At 40.6% G+C, this 19352-nt stretch overlaps 3 protein-coding genes across 7 annotated transcripts in view; all 3 read left to right on the forward strand.

The window, feature by feature from the left end:
• The window catches only part of hm13 (histocompatibility (minor) 13), a 9732-nt gene extending 8486 nt beyond the window's left edge, over positions 1 to 1246 (forward strand). For 2 of the 3 annotated variants that reach the window (XM_017036321.2, XM_017036320.2), the window contains one exon: positions 534 to 1246. In XM_017036321.2, the coding sequence (XP_016891810.1) occupies positions 534 to 606 (73 nt within the window). In that variant the 3' untranslated portion in view covers positions 607 to 1246. Of the gene's footprint in view, positions 1 to 171; positions 501 to 533 lie in introns of those variants that run through there. The other variant, XM_017036322.2, reaches the window with a different exon arrangement.
• An 870-nt stretch (positions 1247 to 2116) lies between these two features.
• On the forward strand, positions 2117 to 5651 carry mrgbp (MRG/MORF4L binding protein). Its single transcript, XM_008317950.3, has 5 exons — positions 2117 to 2345; positions 3867 to 3988; positions 4085 to 4166; positions 4346 to 4420; positions 5013 to 5651. Exons 1-5 carry the CDS (start codon positions 2204 to 2206, stop codon positions 5228 to 5230), a joined length of 639 nt encoding a protein of 212 aa, XP_008316172.1. The 5' UTR covers positions 2117 to 2203; the 3' UTR covers positions 5231 to 5651.
• An 11953-nt stretch (positions 5652 to 17604) lies between these two features.
• The window catches only part of sulf2b (sulfatase 2b), a 61405-nt gene continuing 59657 nt past the window's right edge, over positions 17605 to 19352 (forward strand). For 2 of the 3 annotated variants that reach the window (XM_008317955.3, XM_025059648.1), the window contains exon 1: positions 17605 to 17870. The gene's annotated coding sequence lies outside the window, so the exon portion shown is untranslated. Of the gene's footprint in view, positions 17871 to 18901; positions 19038 to 19352 lie in introns of those variants that run through there. The other variant, XM_017035919.2, reaches the window with a different exon arrangement.

Raw genomic sequence — 19352 nt, forward strand, 5'->3', positions numbered from 1 at the left:
TTTTAATACATCTTCCTTCTATTTCTACATTTTTTTTTCTTCTTCTTCCTTTTTTCTGTTTTTACCCTCCTTTATTTTATTCTCATTTTCTTTACTTATTCTCCATCTGGCTACTTTTTTTTTTTTTTCTATTCGTTCCTTTCTTTTCCTTTTTTTTTTCCACATTGGTAGCTATGAGTCCTCACAGGAAGTGCTTCCCGCCTCCCCCCGCCTAACTTACTTCCCCACCATCAGTGGTTCTCCAGCCAGCCTGGCCAGCTCTATGGATGCTGTCTCTATGGCAAAAGGCTCCTCCCCCCGCCACCGCCGGTTACAGTCCAACTTCCTATAGAGGGTCTACCTCCTACTTCTCCCCCACGCCTCACTCTTTACTCTGTAGTCTCACCTGGGCAGGTAAAAAAGCCCGAGTATGACAAGCTGCTGACATCACAATGATCGCCACATGGGTGCATTTGTCTGTCCCTGTGTTCATCGCTTCACTTCAACAACGTTCAACACGTTTGTTTACAACACGGCTCTGCCACAACCTGCAGGTACGAGGAGGCTTCGCCCGAGGAGGCAGCGCTCAAAGAGGAGGCATCACAGCCAGAGAAGAAGGACCAATAGGACAGCAGTACTGCTGCTTCTAAGCCCCGCCTACTGATGATCACCTGACCAGCCATCGTCCGCTGCTGCCACACCACTCTGAAGCTCGGTCAACTTTCAGTCCCTGCCATTTCTGCTTTGTGTTTGTCTCTGAGGGGGGCGGGGCTAGTAGAGCTGACAATGCCTACTTTTTAAGAAAAAAAACAAAAAAAAAAGTTTTTGAAATCCTTACAGCGAAACCATGGTAACAGCTGCTGTGATGGCATTGGTTGTTCCCCATCTGAAGGCAGCGCACGAGCACCCGGGTCACAGCGTCCTGCTTTGTCGTTTCCTTCATCAGGTCGAGGTCAAAAAAATGGAAGATATTGCTCGTTCTCCCCCTTTTTTCTTTTTTTTTTTCTCTCTTTTTTTTCCTTGTGGATTTTTGTTTTGGGTTCATTCTACGGTGAACCACCTCTTGCTTCTCGTCAGCATTTTATTGGATCCTTTTTTGTAAAACCGTAACGTTTCATTTCCGTAATGTTATTCGTTAGTTTGTTTTAAGGCTGTTTGTTTACAAATTTGAACGCGTATGTTCATTTGAAAAGTATAGAAACAAATGTCGGGATCAGATGTTAAGCTCAGTTTGTCAGTATCAATAAAGAACATGCTTCAATTTGAATTTTGTAACGTTTTCTTTTTTTTTTTTTTTTTTTAATTTTGTAATGTTTTCTTTTTTTTTTCTCTCTCTTAACTGTCAATCATAAAGTTAGTGAAAAGACTATTAAATGTAGAAAGTAATACGTTCAACCATGGAAACCCAAAATGTTATGTCAACTTCCTAATTAACTTTCAACACATTTTCAGTAATGAAACGTTTCTACCACTAGCTGAGCAGTCCTCAGCAGTCCTACTAACATTTATGCGTGTATTTTTACTGTTTGGGCTATAATCACTAACATTTATGTGTGTATTTTTACTGTTTGGGCTATAATCGACTAGACGTCATAAATTTACTATTTGGATGAATAATTCTAATATCTTTGTGATTTTTTTTTTATTCATTGTTTGTATTTGGATTATATTTTTGTGTTCAAGTGGGCAATTAAAGATATAAAATTTAAAAAAATGTGATAAAACATAATTTGCGCGTCAGTATTGCAACAAACACCACGTGTTCCCATAGTCAATCAAAAGTAATCGTTCTTAAAAAAAATTCTAAAAGAATTTTGTCAAATATGGTGGGAATGTCCAAATCCCTAGCATATGCTGTACATTTATATGTATATATGTATTTTTCTTTATTAAAAAGCAAAACAAACAAAACAGATGTGTGTATATATACGTATGTGTATATACTGTACGTATGCACGTACTGTATGTAAATTATTTTATTTTTTATCATTTGTTTTTTTTAGTAAATGTAAATGGCTAAATAAAGCCATGAAAAGTCAAATCCCCAGTGTGTGCACTCACACACTTAACAGTTGACTCTGGTTCAGATTTTTTCACCCTATAATCGAGCAGCTCTAGCGTACACTCGTACTTCCGGGATTCTCCGGAAGTTCACTGCTTGCGTTAGACTTCATCTGTGGTTCAGTCTGTGTATTTGTATCCCGGTACCTCGGTTCTGGATCAAATGGGAGAAGCGGATGTTACTTTGGCTCAAGTCGAGGAGAAGCCTCCAGATTCGGCTCTGGTGCCCGGCGAGGACTCGGTGGTTTGGAGCCATGAGGTGGAGGTTTGTCTTTTCCATGCGATGATCGGACACAAACCCGTGGGTAAGAGAAGCTAACGTTAGCTTGTTACTATGTCAGCTGCTGGGGGTTCGGTTTTCCAGGTGTCATTAAACGCATCACTGACTTCAATTGTTCATGTTTTACAACGATATTATCTTGTCTGTAAGTGTCTCTGATAAGGAATAAATCTATTTGAAAAGTTTTTATTATACTCTCAACTTTAGTCAATTGGGATATGACTAGTGCTAGTTCATTAAGGGAAACTTTTACAGCACTGTTTACCTTTCGAACAGAGTACTAAAACATGGGGAACATACCGAGTTATCAAAGATGATGAATTGTTTTGTTAGCAATAAAAATATATATTGAGTTTTGTTGCTAGCAATAAAAATATATATTGAGTTTTGTGTATGAATACAAAATGTGACAGTTTTAGATTCAGTAAGGTGACCTTGCAAGACGTGTTCAGTGTTCACAAACATCCAACTGAAACAACAAATACACCGTCATAGCATAGCAATAAACCAAATTATCACCATCGTCGATTAAACTAGAGTCATATCCAAAGCGTCAATTGAAAGACGGATGATGGTCTAATGCGTTTCTGCTATTTTTAATATTTAATGAATCCAAAACCAGAGCTGGAAATACGGTAAATTGGTACAATGTCCGCAAGACTACCGCAAGTTGACTAAGTTAGCACAACATAATCAACTTAACCGAAAGAAAGAGAGTACATAGAAATTGGTAAGAAAGACAAACGTATACCAACATGACAATAATACATTTTTATTTTCACCTTCAAAATAAAAGCATGGCCAGAAGTAGCGTTCTAAGTCAGGGCTGTCAAACTCATTTTCACCAGGGGCCACATCAGCAATACAGTTTCCCTTGAAGGGTCGGTTGTAAATGCAAGACTACAGACCAAAACCCCGGTCCGTAGACCAGTACTAGTCTGTAGATCATTTGATACCGGGCCACAGCGTGACGCAGTGGAAAAAACGTACTTCATTTTTATTCATTTACATAATTTGTAGAAAACCATAGTCAGTCATATCCATTTACTTTCTTTATTTAAAGATAATCTAGCAATATTTTAAAATATTACGTCATTCAGACACAGAATAGAGTCTTACCGGTCCGTATTACAGGTGGTACTGGCTGACCAGACCTGAACAAAAAAAGAACAAAAAATGTTGGTTACTCTCTAACAGACTAATACATGTTTCTGCAATAGATTATTATTTTTCCCAAGCTACAAATCTTGTTCATTGCTTTGCAATAAAACAACTTTTAATTACTTAAGTTAGGCTTTTTAAGCTCCCGAGGGCCACACAAAACGGCTTGGAGGGCCCCATTTGGCCCCCCGGGCCTTGAGTTTGACACTTATGTTCTTAATTGATTGTAAACATTAAACCTTTTTTAACATTTTATTACAAAAATATTTTTCTTTTTTTAAGTGTTCCGCGTAATTTCTCACCACCTCATAGACAGAGGTTCACTTAACAGTCAGTCTTCTCTTCTGTTGGTGTTTCTCAGACAGGAAGTGTCTTTGTTTTTCAGGCGTGAACCGTCACTTCCACATGATCTGCATCAGGGACAAGTTCAGTCAAAACATTGGACGTCAGGTTTCCTCCGCTGTCATCTGGGATCATCTAGGAACCATGTACGACATGCAGGCACTGGTGAGGCCGACGGAACGATGGTTGTGCGTGCATGTACGCCGCTACTGTGCGACAACTGCCACTGTACGCTTGTGTGTGCGTGTGTGTGTCTTGCAGCATGAGTCGGAGATCTTACCGTTTCCAAACACAGAGAAGAGTTTCTCTTTGCCTGATGACATCATCCAAGAAGTTAAAGAAGGTGGGTTCACGTCACGTCACCTCAGCTCTGCTCACTTATTTGTTATGGCTTATTTTTGTGTTTTGCATTTCAGTGCACTTTTCAGTCATCAAATAAAGTGCATTGAAATAGAAGAAATGCAATAATGGAATAAGCCTTCGCTTATGTCGGACATCAACGGGTTTTGCGTTTGTGTTTAGGAAAGCTGGTCACAGAAGAGGAAACCAAAGAGGAGTTCAGGATGGAGAGAGAACCTCCGGCTACACACGAAGAAGGTAGGAGACTTCACAGAGACACATCTAGGTCTCATAAAGTCACTAAAAACTGATGTTTATAAATATTTCCAAAAATTCATAGGAAACTTCAGGTTCTTATCTTCGAATTATATAATAAATAAAATTATCATAATATATTACCGTATTTTCTGGACTATCAGTCGCACTTTTTTTTTGGCTGGGTTTGGGTTTATACTTATACTCAGCTTATATATTAAAATATATAATTTCACATGTTTGTTATTTTCACACTGACAGCCACTAGAGGGCACTCTAGGTTTACGTACCAGTATCTGCTACTCCTGTACCACTAAAAAATTTACGTTTGTTATTTTCACATTGACAGCCACTAGAGGGCCCTCTAGGCTTATGTACCAGTATCTGCTACTCCTGTACCAGATACTGGAGTATCCATTATCAGGTACCGCTAGAGGGCGCTGTTGCAATTATTATTTTTTTGTTTTTCATTTTGCATTTTTTGGCTGATGCAACTTAAACTCCTGAGCGACTTGTAGTCCAGAAAATATGGTACTACAAATATAAACTACTCCCGTATTACTGCATCGGTCTTTGGGTCCATGTTTCTCTAAAGGCAGCAACTCGTCACTGAAGATGCCGGAGCGAACAAGCAACAGTCGAGAGAAGGAAAAAGAGCGAGAGAAAGAGAAAGGAGGGAGTGAAGGAGGAGGAAGCGGTGGAGGAGGAGGAGCCAAAGAGGCAGAGAAGAGGAAAAGGAGCCGAGCAGCCGAGAAATTACTGTCGTCTTCCAACCCCGCAAGTCCAGGAGGAGTCAAGAGGAGACGCACCTGAGTCTTGGATGAGGTAGAGATGAAAAGAAACAGAGACAAGTGTGAGGGAGACAATAGAGAAAGGGATAAGTGAGCGGCAGAGAATAGAGACGGTGAATGGTAGAAAGATGAGTCGGATTTTTAAAAAAAAAAAAAAAAGTAGTGAAGATGACGCCATCAAGTATTTGGACTTTGTCTCATGTGATCACCTGCGGTCCTGTGTCTGCACAGCAGGCAGGACAAGGCAACGGTGATGTCATCACATGTCACTCTGCGGCCTCCGTGGTTGGCTGCGTCGCGACCGTCCACTGCTCCCCAGGTTCTGCTGTTTTTTCCATCGTGTGACCTCGGTGAGAGGAAGCGACGCCTTTTTAAATTTGCGTTTTTATACATTATTTAACAAACTGAGGAAGCGTCGTAAGTCACGACGGAGACATCGTCGGCTTTTCGCAGTGGCTTACCAAACTTTTTTTTTTTTCTTTTTTTTACACGTGTGAAGCAATTAAACAAAAGATATTTCTCATTAAATGTGAAGCGATTAAACAAAAGATATTTCTCATTAAATAACGTCATTACTTAACTGAGTGGGTTAAGTTTTATGGGAAAGGATGCTGTTTTAATTTTTGTTGTACATTCAAATAATTAATAATTGTAAGTTATTTGACTGATAGATCATTAGTTCATTAAATAATAGGTTAGAAAATTAAATGAGGCCAAGGCTCCCACTTCAAAAGTTTTAATAATGTTTTTTTTATTTTCCCGACATATTGGGCCCTAAAATGTTGACCATTTTTGTATGGTGGTATTAATTTAAATAATAAAAAAAAAGAAGAGAAGAGAGTGAAGAAATACAAACACACATTTTAAATTCTACAATAAAAGATCCTCGTTTGGCCATCCTTTGGGAATCACTTTGCCTCGTCTCTCATCAGGCTTAGCCACGGTAGTCAAGAGTAATTTGTTAAAATGTACTTTTATTGTTTCTATCTTAAATGTTACCATCTATGAGATGATGAAGAAATTAAAATTTGGCTGTTTGTGGGGGACACACCTTGTTTGTGAGTTTGCTTTAATGTTCTCACGGTACGAAACTGTTGTCGGCGAGTTTGGTACGATACTCCGAACGGTTGGTTCGGTCTGGGTTCTGTTGTTCTGTGGGTCCTTTTGACGCCGTGGAGAAGAAACTAAGAGATGGTGAGTGATAGAAAGATGAGTGGCACTGAAAATAAACTAGTGAAGATGATGTCATCAAGTATTCGGACTTTGTCTCGTGTGATCACCTGCAGTCCTATTTCTGCTTTTCGCGCCTCTCTGGTTGGTGCTTCGCGGTCGTCCTCTGCTCTCCGGGTTCTGCCGTACCTCCGTCATGTTGTGTGTTTTCAGCAGAGGTGTGGACTCGAGGCGCATGACTTGGCCTCGAGTCATCAATTTGGTGACTTGAGAAAATGTAAAGAGACTTGCAACTCGACTCGGAGTTTAACATCAATGACTCGTGACTTCACTTGGACTTGAGCTCTTTGACTCGGCAAGACTTGATACTTTCTCCAAAACCCAAAGTGATCTGTGTGAATATATTATTATTTTGTTTAAAAGGACTCGAAACAGAAACGGCAGGACTTCTGTCTTCCATTGACACTTTTCAGTCTTGACTTGGACTCGACTCGGACTTTGCCTGTCTTGACTTGAGACTTGACTCGGACTTGAGTGCAAAAACTTGAGACTTGCTTGTGACTTGCAAAGCAATGACTTTATACATTAACTGGTTTTCAGTGAGTGGAAGTGACACCTTTTAAATTTGTGTTTTTTTTATACATTAATTAACAGAACGAGGGGGCATCGTACGCCCAGTTGTCAGTTTGTTTGTTTGTTTACATGTTTTTCTGTGCGCTTGTCGATAAATAACTTACATCAGTGAGGACTTTCTTTGCTTAACTGAAGGCGTTTAGTTATTCTCAAACTATTTTTGTGACACAATTCGATAGGTTTGACACTCATACTACATACATAGTTTGGATTTTGAAATAGTTTTGTTTTGTTTACACAAGCAATTCCCCTTTACACCACATGGGGGCATTGTCGAGCTGTTTATCAATCCGTCTAACCATCCGAAGACTACTTAAACTATCAAACCTTGTCTAAGACGTAAGATGTGTAAAAACACCAGCTGCTGTTGGCGCTTCTGTCTTAAATTGTATGGACAAATGACTATAAAATATAGTTGTGGTCAGCGGAAACTTTTATTGCCGCAGATGTCCACAGTCGGTTGTGATGACATCACCGTACGCCGCAAATTCAGGCGAGTCATTTTTTAATTACCCGATGATTCAGTCAGCGGTGCGTTTAAGTATCTCTATAGAGCCAACAGTGTGTAAATAGACTAGTGGTGCGTTCAATAGTCTGTGATTTGAGATTGTGCCGCCAGGTGTCTGTTCAAACGGTCTCTGACTCGTTTATTTGCAATTAATCTCCTGTTTGTTCATATTGTACGGAAGCGTATTGCCCCCGCACTAAATTACGTGAAAGTTATCACGAAATAACGTGAAAGCTATCAAGTAATTACGTGATACGCAGCCATTTTTTTTTCTGTGTGTCACCAATATGCTTCCCTACGCAACAGATTCCAGCGCATTAATTAATAACATAACAGACACCTTAAGAGCAACGAACCGGAAGTTGACTTTTATAAATCTGTTTTCTTTTTTTTTTTTTCACAACAGACACCTTCAGAGCAACGAACCGGAAGTTGACATTTATAAATCTGTTTTCTTTTTTTTTGTTTTTTTTTTCTTTTTTGTCTGACCAGCCACCGACACACGCAACAGTAGCAAATGTCACTTTTAGAGTGAGATGAAGTGGTAGAACACAAACAAGGACACGGTGTGGATTTACTTTCCTCAACTCCCTAAAAAGAGACGACTCTGTAGGTTCACATGTGGCTCCTGCCTCTCCTTTTTGATTGTTGTTTCAATTCATTTTAACAATTATTAAAATAAATATTTTTAACAAAAAAAAAACCCCAAAAGAAACACAAGTACATTGGCCCTTTATTTCAAGGGGTTATAATATTCAACCAAAAACGGTGTCATATCAAATTCACAAAGCAAATAAAAATACAAAGAGTCTGAGTGGTAGGTCTACACCAGGGGTGTCAAACATATGGCCCGCGGGCCAAAACCAGCCTGCTGGGAGGTTTGATCTAGCCCACTTGATGAATTTTGAAAGTGAAAAAAAAATGCACAAACATGCTCATGTTTTGCCAAATTATATTTTATTAAATATGAATATTTTCTAATAAACTTGAACTTATTTTGCAAGAAATCAAAAGGAAAAACATGCACTTATTTTTGCTTAGAGGCAGTGGTGGCTTAGTGGTTAAGGAAGCGGACTTGGATCCGGAAGGCTTGGGTTAAAAGCAGAGGTCACATTTGGTTGTGTGCAGTGGTGTGCTGTGTCACAATGACAAGTAGTTCACCTTTATTTATTGGTATTTATGATGATTGTACTGGTCCTGCTTAACAAAGTATCAGTGTGCAAAACTAAGGATGGCTCGATACAACATTTTTTAATGTCCGATACTGCTGCTGCAACTTGGAGTATCTGCCGATTCCGATACCTCCTTATCTCCTCCAGCATGCCGCGGGCTGCTGTTACTGAGATGATAGTGTCACTGTTTATGGCACGGGTGTCAAACATATGGCCTGCGGGCCAAAACTGAGCTGCTAGGGGGTCCAATCCGGCCCACTTGCTTAATTGTCAAAGTGAAAAATGCACAAACACTTCATGTCCGTGATGTTTTGTCAAATCATATTTTATGAAATATTAATATTTTCTAATTTGCTCGTGCTTATTTTCAGGAAAACAAAGGGGGGAAAACATGGACTTATTGTTAGTTCTAGGTAATTATGTTACGATTGGACTGGTCCGGCCCACTTAGGACCCCTGAACCAAAATGGGTTTAACACCAAGTTAGGTTTTTAGGATGAGTTTAACTTTAAACTTTAAAATGAGTTTAACACCAAGTTAGGTTTTTAGGATTATGTATAGGACCAGATGTGCCATAGTTGTTTTGTTTTTTTTTAAATATATTTTCTGTCCAGACATTTTGACCAATATCAGACCAATACTGATTCATTCGAGCCATCCCTGTTTAAAACTTGGTCCCCAGTTTTCAGAATAAAAGCGTGATTTCTTGCATGTCATCATGTCACGGAGAGCCTAAAAAAGACGTAGATGTCTCCCTCTCTCCTTCTCTCTCGCTCTCCCTCTTTTCTGTCTTTTTTTCTCTCTCTCTCTCTCTCCCTTCCTCACACAAACACACACACACACACACATTGATCTGTGAGACCTCATTAGCCATGTATGGTGTGTCTCCGCCAGAAGTCATTTGTTTGTCTTTAAGCAGCTAAACTCTCTTTTATGCTATTGATAATAGATAGATTAGCATTTGAAAGCCACAAAAGAGCTTTTTAATCAAACCGTAGGGTCACACACAGACACACACACACACACACACACCAGAGACATGCTGACACACAGATCCAGGCTCCCAGGCCTCCTGTTGTTTAGCGTGCGATGATTACAAAGACGATCTGGTGCACGATTGTGTGTGTGTTGGTGTTCTGGCTGGTAGTTAACACACAGTAATGACTTAAACTGCAGCTAGTGCTTTTGTGCGTGTGTGTGTGTGTGTGCGTGTGTACATGTGTGGGTGGAAGCACAACTGCTAATGAGCAGCTTTAAAAGTCAAGGTTTTTTAATCTGCTTCAGTCTGACCGCGATGAGTAAATTTTATCACCACTCATTTAAAAATCATTACCGTGTCTTTGCTGGAGCAGATACAGACGGTGAGTGTAAATAGTTACAAGATATTATTGATAGTGGTTGAATTAGGATGTTGAGTGTTAGGAGTTTTAGGGAAAAAAACATTAGTAACCTGGTTAAAGATATTATTGACCCGTGCTGAGGGACTTTGCAAAGTAACAACCCGAAAGGAACGTTTTCTTCTTTCAGATATGTCCTCGTGCGTACGCCATGGACGCACATTGTTACATTAGGAGTGTGTGGTCTACTGCTGACTATTATGGTCACATTCTCTGTGTAATTTCGTGATTAAAACTTTAGTCACAAAATAAAACATTTAAAGTCAGTGATAGAGGCGGAAATCCTTGTGATCACAAAATTCTCTCTTTGTTTCAGACACATAAGTGTCTGAAACAAAGAATAAAAAAACAAACAAACTGTATTTTCCGGACTATAAGTTGCTAAGTATACGTCAGCCAAAAAAGTGGATAATCAAGAAAATATATATATATATATAAGTCACACCAGCTAGCTAGAGTGCCCTCTAGTGGCTGTGAGTGTGAAAATAATAAACGTGTACATTTTCCCGGCTTTCATATACGGTCCGTCCGTCTTGGCCAGTATTCACTCCTCAGTTCACTCTCCTCTCACCTTGGTCCCGGCTCCTACTAATATAAGGAGATGCTAATTACTCCAAATGTCGCCACTCGCAGCTGAGCGCTAACCTCGACCGCGTTGTGTATCTCATTTATTTACGTAATATACAGTATATGTCTTATATTTCCATTCTATAACTCTACTGTGCATATAATTGTGTGCGAAGTCTAGTAAAGTGTAAGTAATAATAACCTCGCCTCTACTTTGCGGATTTTCCGTTTTTTTCCGTTGGTCTTGGAACGCAACTAGCGCGATAGGAGAGGGTTCGTTGTATACGTTAAATAGAAAAACCCAGTGACAGTTTATTGTCTTAAACCTGTTTAGCTCCAGGCTGTTATGACTACAGCAGGAAACCAACTGTCCACACTGCCTGTGGGCAAATTCATCCCCGTCTCTGATGAAGCTCTGACAGTTGTGTCGTCTGCCAACTGAAAAAGTTTAACAGAAGGATCTATAAAAGCTGCAGCCTGTGTGAAAAGAACACACACCTGGTGGGGCATCGGTGCTGGATGTTCTTCTACCCTGCTAGGCTTTCTTGTCAGGAAGTTTTGCATCCAATGACAGGTAGCAGTATGCCTCCTGCCTTACTGTATATATATATTCAAATGAAGTGGTTAAAATCTGATGTGTCAATGCAGGAGTTGAAGTGAGCCTGTAATTATAATCCACTGCTTCAGAGACAGTAACAACGTCAAAAAGTAAAAGTCTTCGGTGTGAGAAAAACAGAGCAGCTCATTATATTATCTGAGGGAGTAAAACACAGAACAGACCAGAACTGAGGAAGACGTTGCTGTGACAGATCACCGTTGTTCTTCATTACTGAGGAAAGAACAAGGGGAGAAAAATACAGTTTCCATGAAGCCAAACAACACACACACACACACACACACACACTTCAGTGGCATCCTGCCTGACAGAATCCACACCTTAATGACATCATCACATCTACAGAAACCATCAATGTTATGCAGAAATGTAGTGTAATGAGTCACTGTATCCTAGCTAACTCATGTAGCCATAATATGCTATGTAACAGCTGAGACATGACGTACATCAAAAAGCACCGATATTAACGTAATATGATTACAATAATATTAAAATCCGTCTTCCTCTCTTTCATTAAGAAGAATTCAACTACTGCTGTACAGATTTTCCGTGTGTTCCAGTTCTAAAAACAAGTCTTTTTCTATCTCCATCCATGCTAATGCTAAAGTCCTGTCTGTCCTGTTGTTACTTATGGCGTTTTAATTTGCCTTAGGCTGAGAATGTCCACTCAACAGCGGAGCAGTGGATGTAAAGAAAACTTAATTTTCAAGCGTGCAAGTCGTTAGATTCAGGAGTGTTTTTGACCGTCCAATCGAATCACTGAAATCCCCAATGAAACTGTAGGCCTGTTGAAAGGCCTTGCAGAGTTGACTCAAAATCTCATTACCATTTATTTTAAGCTCCAGGCGTCCACTACTGGTTCTGAAGGCCTCAGGGCAGATTTATTTTGCCCTGGCAACACAAAGCTGAAATATGATTGGATATAAAACTTGAGTTAATAAATCCTGTAATTTGTTCATGTCTCACGTGATGTTAATTATTAGTTTGTTTACTGCTACATTTGCTAAGAACAAAACTAAAAAACTATACTTTTATTTTTTACTATACTCCGATGTTAACTTTTTGCCGATATCCGATATGTCGATATTGTCCAAACACTTAATTTTTGATTCCGATATCAACCGATACCAATCACATCAAATTCAGGCATTGGTTTTCATCGGAGTAAACACCGATAATGATTGTTTCTGATATTACATATTTATGCTAATATCGGCCGATAATATCGGTTGGACGATGTTATCTAACATACCTACTACATTCAGCTTCTTAGTTGTTCTCTCGAACTGCTACCCTTAGCTACTGTCATTGTCCAGCCACCACTGAGGCTGTTTAGCTTTAACTGCACTGTACCAGTTTGACTCACACACAGCATATAAACAAATAGACACATTTTTGAAGCACTCCGGAAGTGCTTTTTTGGCTGCAGTAACAATACTGGCCACTAGATGCCAAGTTAAAACAAGGCTTTGGTACACTAGCATTTCAAAAATGGCTTTAAAAACGTCCTTCCATTGCAGTTCATCGTATTACTCATGCTCTGTAGGAGGTCTTGCCTTGATAATTTAACAGTAAATTTTCATCAGTTCGCAGTGTGACGCCATTAACCACAAGGTGAGGATAGGATTATCTAACGAGGGCTAATCAGGGTTAGCCATGTGCCACTTATATCTTCAGGTCTGAAGCTTTGGATACAGTAGAAAGACTGATCACATATTTTTGGTGGGGGGAAAGGGGGGGAGGTTTAAGACTCATGACCATCTGTTATGTGCGGTGTTATAGTGTTAGCCAGCTGCCTCGCAAGCAGAGAACAGAGAGTCCTGGGTACCGTTCCCAGAGGAGCCTTCCGTGTGGCCTGCGTCGGCTGCAAAGACTCACACTGTATTTCCCAATCTTGGGGAAAAATTTTTATTTATTTTTTTTATTTATAACATCTCATAAAACAATGGTAGCACCAGAGTCATTTGGTACCGTACCGCAGTGGGTCACAGTGAGGAAATGTACTTGAGTTTTACTAATTTACCTCTATCTGGCGATGTTTCAAAACAATAGGCCAATCAAGCCGACCAGTCCTTGGTACCAAAAAATGGGCCGCTGGTCTAGACCAGTCATTTTTTAGGATTTTGTGTGGAAGAGGTCTCTGAGAAGGGTCAGGGTTAGGACAGAGAAGTTTAGTCCCCTGACTCTGTGAATCTTTGTATAGTAATAACAGTAAGTAAGTAAAGATTAGCAATAGCGTAATAGCGTCATTTTCCTAAGAGGTACAGTAAATGCCTCATGTTGATGTCATTTAAGCATCTGAGTTTAAAGGTTAAACAATTTATAAATATTAATGTCCTTTAACCCCCCCCCCCGCCCCCCCTTCACCCCTCTCCTCTCCACCCACCTTCCCTTGTCCTAATTAGCTAGATTAGCAGCGATTGTAAGGGACCTGTTAATCCTCTCAGTGAAGCAGCGTGGAGTTGGGGTCCACCCCTCCTGCTTCCCATTCAGTCATTAGCAGGCCTTTGTGTTGTCATAGTGACCCATTCTGTCAGCACAGATCACGTCATTGTTTTACTCCAAAGTGATTGATGGATGCGATGGTAACCCGTAGCAACGGGTTGTCAAAGCAGGCGACGATGTTGATGTGACGGGGCGGGGCCCTTAACTGGGACTTGTTTTTTTTTTTTTTTCCCCCTTCTTCTTTTTGAAAGCTTTTTGACTTTTGAACAGGAGAACACAGCAGAGCTGTTCTCAGCAGGGGGTTCAACCAACAGTCACAATGTTCACACAGTAGATCAGTTCCCTGAACGGTGAATTGGTGCAATTTATTTTTGCCAATCGAATCATTGGTTGGGAACTGTGACCTCATCATTAGCAACCGGATCAGTTCATCAGCTGTGTTTAGTTTTGATCTAGTATCTGACTGCAGAGGTTCTTGGAAGAATTGCTTAGCTGTCCCCTGGAGATAACTGTTGTCTAACCTTTTGCAGAGTTCTTTCCACCTACACATGATTCCTTCTTCTGTATGCACCGATGCATCACCATGGTTTAATACTCCCACCTGTGGGTTTCCCTGTAGGGATAGGGTTATTTCGGATTTCGCCCTCTTACTTCGTTCTCCAACATAGTCAACATCCATCTGTGGCCGCACTGTTGCTCTGAGCAGTCTTTAGTCTGCTCTTAAAGATGTCTCATAAATCTATCTATCTATCTATCTACCTATCTATCTATCTATCTATCTGTCTATCTATCTATCTATCCACCCACCCACCCATCCATCCATCCATCCCTCTCACTATCTATCTACCTATCTATCCATCTACCTATCCATCCATCCATCTATCCATCCATCCATCCACCCATCCATCTATCATCCATCCATCCATCCATCCATCCATCTATCTGTCCATCCATCCATCCATCCATCCATCTATCCATCTATCTATCTATCTATCTATCTGTCTATCTATCTATCTATCCACCCACCCACCCATCCATCCATCCATCCCTCTCACTATCTATCTACCTATCTATCCATCTACCTATCCATCCATCCATCATCCATCCATCCATCCATCCACCCATCCATCTATCATCCATCCATCCATCCATCCATCCATCTATCATCCATCCATCCATCCATCCATCCATCCGTCTATCCGTCTGTCTGTCTGTCTGTCTGTCCGTCCGTCCGTCCATCCATCCATCCATCTATCTGTCTATCTGTCTATCCATCCATCCATCCATCCATCCATCTACCTATCTACCTATCTATCCATCCATCCATCCATCCATCCACCTACCTATCCATCCATCCATCCATCCATCCACCCGTCTATCCGTCTGTCTGTCTGTCTGTCTGTCCGTCCGTCCGTCCGTCCGTCCGTCCGTCCGTCCGTCCGTCCATCTGTCTATCTTCCTATCCATCCATCCATCCATCCATCTATCCATCTATCTATCTATCTATCTATCCATCTACCTATCCATCCATCCATCTATCCATCCATCCATCCACCCATCCATCTATCATCCATCCATCCATCCATCCATCCATCCACCCATCCATCTATCATCCATCCATCCATCCATCCATCCATCTACCTACCTATCTATCTATCCATCCATCCATCCATCCATCCACCCATCCATCCATCTGTCTAAACTCAGAACAACTCTTTGTAAAAGATGTTTACAGACAGCATCAGTCTGTCCTGTGAATCCATAAACAGAAAAAATTGTTCTTAGGAAAAGAAAACCATTTGAACTGAATTCGAATCTGTTGTCCTTAAAGGAGACTTGGAGTCTGATCGTTAATATCAGCACTTTGAGAACATCCCTGTCCTTTTGGTTCTGTACCTGATCAGACCTGATTTAACGATCGTGGAATCACATTTGTGAATAAGTGCACAGTCACCTCACGCGACCGTCATCAGCACAGAGATCAGATTAGTCTTATCTGCCTGTCATCTCGTCCTCATCGATTTTGTCTGTCTTTCTGTCTACAGGGCTGCATCTCATCACTGGGATGTGTTCAGGATCAATGTTGCAGCTGCCGTCACAGAAAAACCCAACAGGTGGATCTGGATGGTTGTTATATTTTTCACTTCAGAGCCTTTTGTGTCCCTCTGGTTGAGCTTAGTCAGGAAATGACAATCCTGTTGAAGCAGACCAGTCATGCTGAAGCTGACAGTAAACAGAAACATTGAATATATATACAGTATAGTGTACCTTAAAGTGGATGTGAATAAGAGACTTAGTGTGTAATATATCAAAACATTATACAGATATATATACAGTGATCCTTCTCCTAGCGCGTTAGCTATGTTCCAAGACCCACCGAGAAATGGGAAAAATCGCGAAATAGAGGCGAGATAGTTATTGTATTATTTACCTGTATATATTTACCCTTTAGGAACCCCCATCAATCGAGAGAGTGGCCGACAGACAGGAGGAGATGCTGAGAGATGCTGCGATGCATGAGCCAATCAGCGAGAGGAACAGAAGAGCGTGCCCAATTAGCCAATAGTATGCTGTGTACAATCTCGTCTTGGTAAACAACGCTACCAGCGATCAAGGTTAAAGAGTTCTGTTAGGCAACTGGACATGACATTTTCTCCTGAGACAACAACTTGACCTGGATGACGTCTGAGAACCTTTATAAACACGCTACCAACGATTGTTCGCAAATGCGCTAATTTCAATTTCATGCTCAATTTCAAAGCGAAAATCTACATTTTTAAAGCTGAATTTATTTTAGAATGTCTTTTATGTCGTTTATTTTGTGCTATATTTTGCGATATAGCAAAGATTTTGCTAGGTCGGGTTAAAAAAAATATCGCAATGTACTGAGGGAGCGAAAGGAGAACCGCGATATAGAGAGGGAACACTTTAGTTACATAAATATAGTTATAAGTTTAAAGAAAAACTAACATATATGTTTATAATCCTCTTTTAAGAAATTTACTTTTTTTTTACTTTAGTTCCACAAATAATCGCAGGAAGAAGCAATAGACCTGCAGGTGTGATTTTTTTTTATGCTGTTTATGGAGAGTCAGTATTTTACAAACTTCAGTTCAGAAAAGTCTGACTGAGCCAGATTTTCACTGAGGGACAGCTTCCGCATCAAGCTGGTTGAAGCAGAAGTCAGCACTTGGGATGTGTCAGCATCTCATACAACCACACTTTGATTCACGTCTCCAATCTGCAGATTTAATTATGATATTTAAAATGAGTTACTGTGGGGAAGAAAAAAAAAAAAGAAAAAAAAAAAAAAAGGGCCGATTCATGATCTCCCTGCAATTTGTCCCCAAAACACAAAGTGTTATAGACATGTGCAGTGTTGACATTTTGTTTTACTACAGGAATTAATGAGATCAGAAATGCTGATCCAGAGCCTGTGCGTGTGTGTGTGCGTGTGTGTGTGTGAGAGACTCGGAGTTATTGATTAAAGAGTAAACCTAACTGACTGCTGTAATATTTGAAGCCAAAACCTAAACACAAGCCTTGATGTGCGGTCTGACTCAGTCAGTTTAGTCAAGTCAGAAGAAAAAAAACAATGTAGAAAAAAAAATGGCTGCCTTCTAGTAAGCACTGGTAGCAGAACGCTGAGGAGGAGATGTGTTTTCCTTGTTCTTGGATGCTACCTTTTCTTTTTTTTCTTTTACTGTTTTCTTTCCCCGTCTTCCCTGCGGTGCACAGATGTCATGCACTGCTAACACAAAACAGTCAGACACTGCTGGACATCACCCCGCTCACACGGTCATTTTGAAGTTCCTGTTTACATTAACTGGTTTTATACAAATACAGAGCTTCAACTCAATGACCCAACCTTGCACCGGGTGTGCAAGCTGATCCCAGGGAGCAGTTGGAGTTGGCAGCACGAGTGATGCGAGACGGCCCAGGCTAAAAGATTGTGCTGGTCGACCCCGGCTACCCAGACTGTTGCTAGTCAACATGCAGCCTCTGGAAAACAAACTGGGTGAGATAAGAACTGGGATTACTTCGCAGTTAGAACTGAGAGTTTGCGCTCTAATTTCCACCAAACTCCCAGACAGCCAGTTATTTACAGACTTACTCTCTACACCCAGACGACTGGACCTCAGCCTCAGCCGCCGGTAAGTCCAAAGAGGCGTGTTTGTGCATGCTTATCCACAACTCATGGTGCGGAGATGTACAGATTGAACTGCTGAAATGCTTTTCGACAATCGTTGAGGTTTCGCTCTTGACGTCCCGTGTTTTTCTTTTGGGGCACAAGGGCTTTGTTGGCATCAGAGAACTGGACAGACTGGGTCCAGCTCTTTGGTAAAATGTTTTTACGCCCCCCCCCCTCAACCCACACCCCAGCGAATTGAAGTACCACTGAGAACCTGATAACATGTATATTTTTATCTGTACAAACCTTTGCATGATATGCTGCCACCTAGTGACTGGTGGCTTGTTATCGTTCAAGCATTACATCAGTGGTACACTTATGTCCGGTGTGCCATATTCCACTGGAAGACCCTCACCCGTCCCACCCGAAATACCCCCCCCTCCGCTGCTGTAATCTGATGTTTTTCCAAACCAGTAATCAGTTGCTTATCCAAGTCAGTGTGTGTGTTACTAATTTGTCATTATGTCGTTTGCTTTCTTCTTGCGTCTCAGGGGAGTGACATCACCTATGCGACAAGTCACATATTCAGCATGAGGCAACTCACGTGTAACACTCAAGTGTAAACAATGATGGCAGGAGGAGAGAGAGTCGTATTTTTTTTCGAGCTGCAAATACACTCACTGTTTTGAGTTTGTGTCAATTAAAGATGACAATGTAAAGATTCGTTGTACACTCCGTGCTGGCGACAAAGTGTTATCTAGCTTCAAAGGCTAAACATTTGGAGTCACAGCACAGCCAAGTCAAACTTGCAAGAAAATTCATCTACTTCTACAACTTAAGTCAAAGCCAGATTGGATAAACGGTTGAGCTCATTATGATAGGGTTGACAATGTAGTAGGAGGATTGCAAAAAATATAATGTGATTATCAAAAATATATACATGATTTCCAATAACTAATAAATCCACATATTTCCGCACTTATATAATATATTTAATAATTATATTTATAATTATGACAGGACCCACTAAATGTTTGAACAATGGTAACAACAGATGACCCCCTCTACACCAAACGCAAGTTTTCCCTCTCCCAAGATGGAACTTAAAAGCAGAACTCTCCCGGGATTTGCGCTTCCACTGGGACACTTTATGCTGCCGGACCGCGAAGTTCGTCGCTGCGAGTGTGTGGTAAGAGTCCGCTACCTGTTGAATAGTAAAAACTGCAACAGCGGATACCTTACTGTTCACTATAATTTTGAAATACACGGATGTTGTCGGTAATATACTGTGTTGTGTACGCTAGTTTAAATTTAAGCGGGTTAGCGCTTAGCATGTGGGTAAGTATGTCCGCAGAGTATTATGGGTAGTGTAGTCTATGTGACTTAGGCATAATTTTCTACCGTTTAGAAAATTAGTCACAGGAAAAGAGAGAAAACCGTTAAATGGCTCCCATACGTTTTACAGAGAGGTAAAAACCAAAATACGTGCAATATTTGATTTTCT

Source organism: Cynoglossus semilaevis, chromosome 10 (genome assembly GCF_000523025.1).
Source record: "Cynoglossus semilaevis isolate Cse_v1.0 chromosome 10, Cse_v1.0, whole genome shotgun sequence".
NCBI classification, from domain to species: Eukaryota; Metazoa; Chordata; class Actinopteri; order Pleuronectiformes; family Cynoglossidae; genus Cynoglossus; species Cynoglossus semilaevis.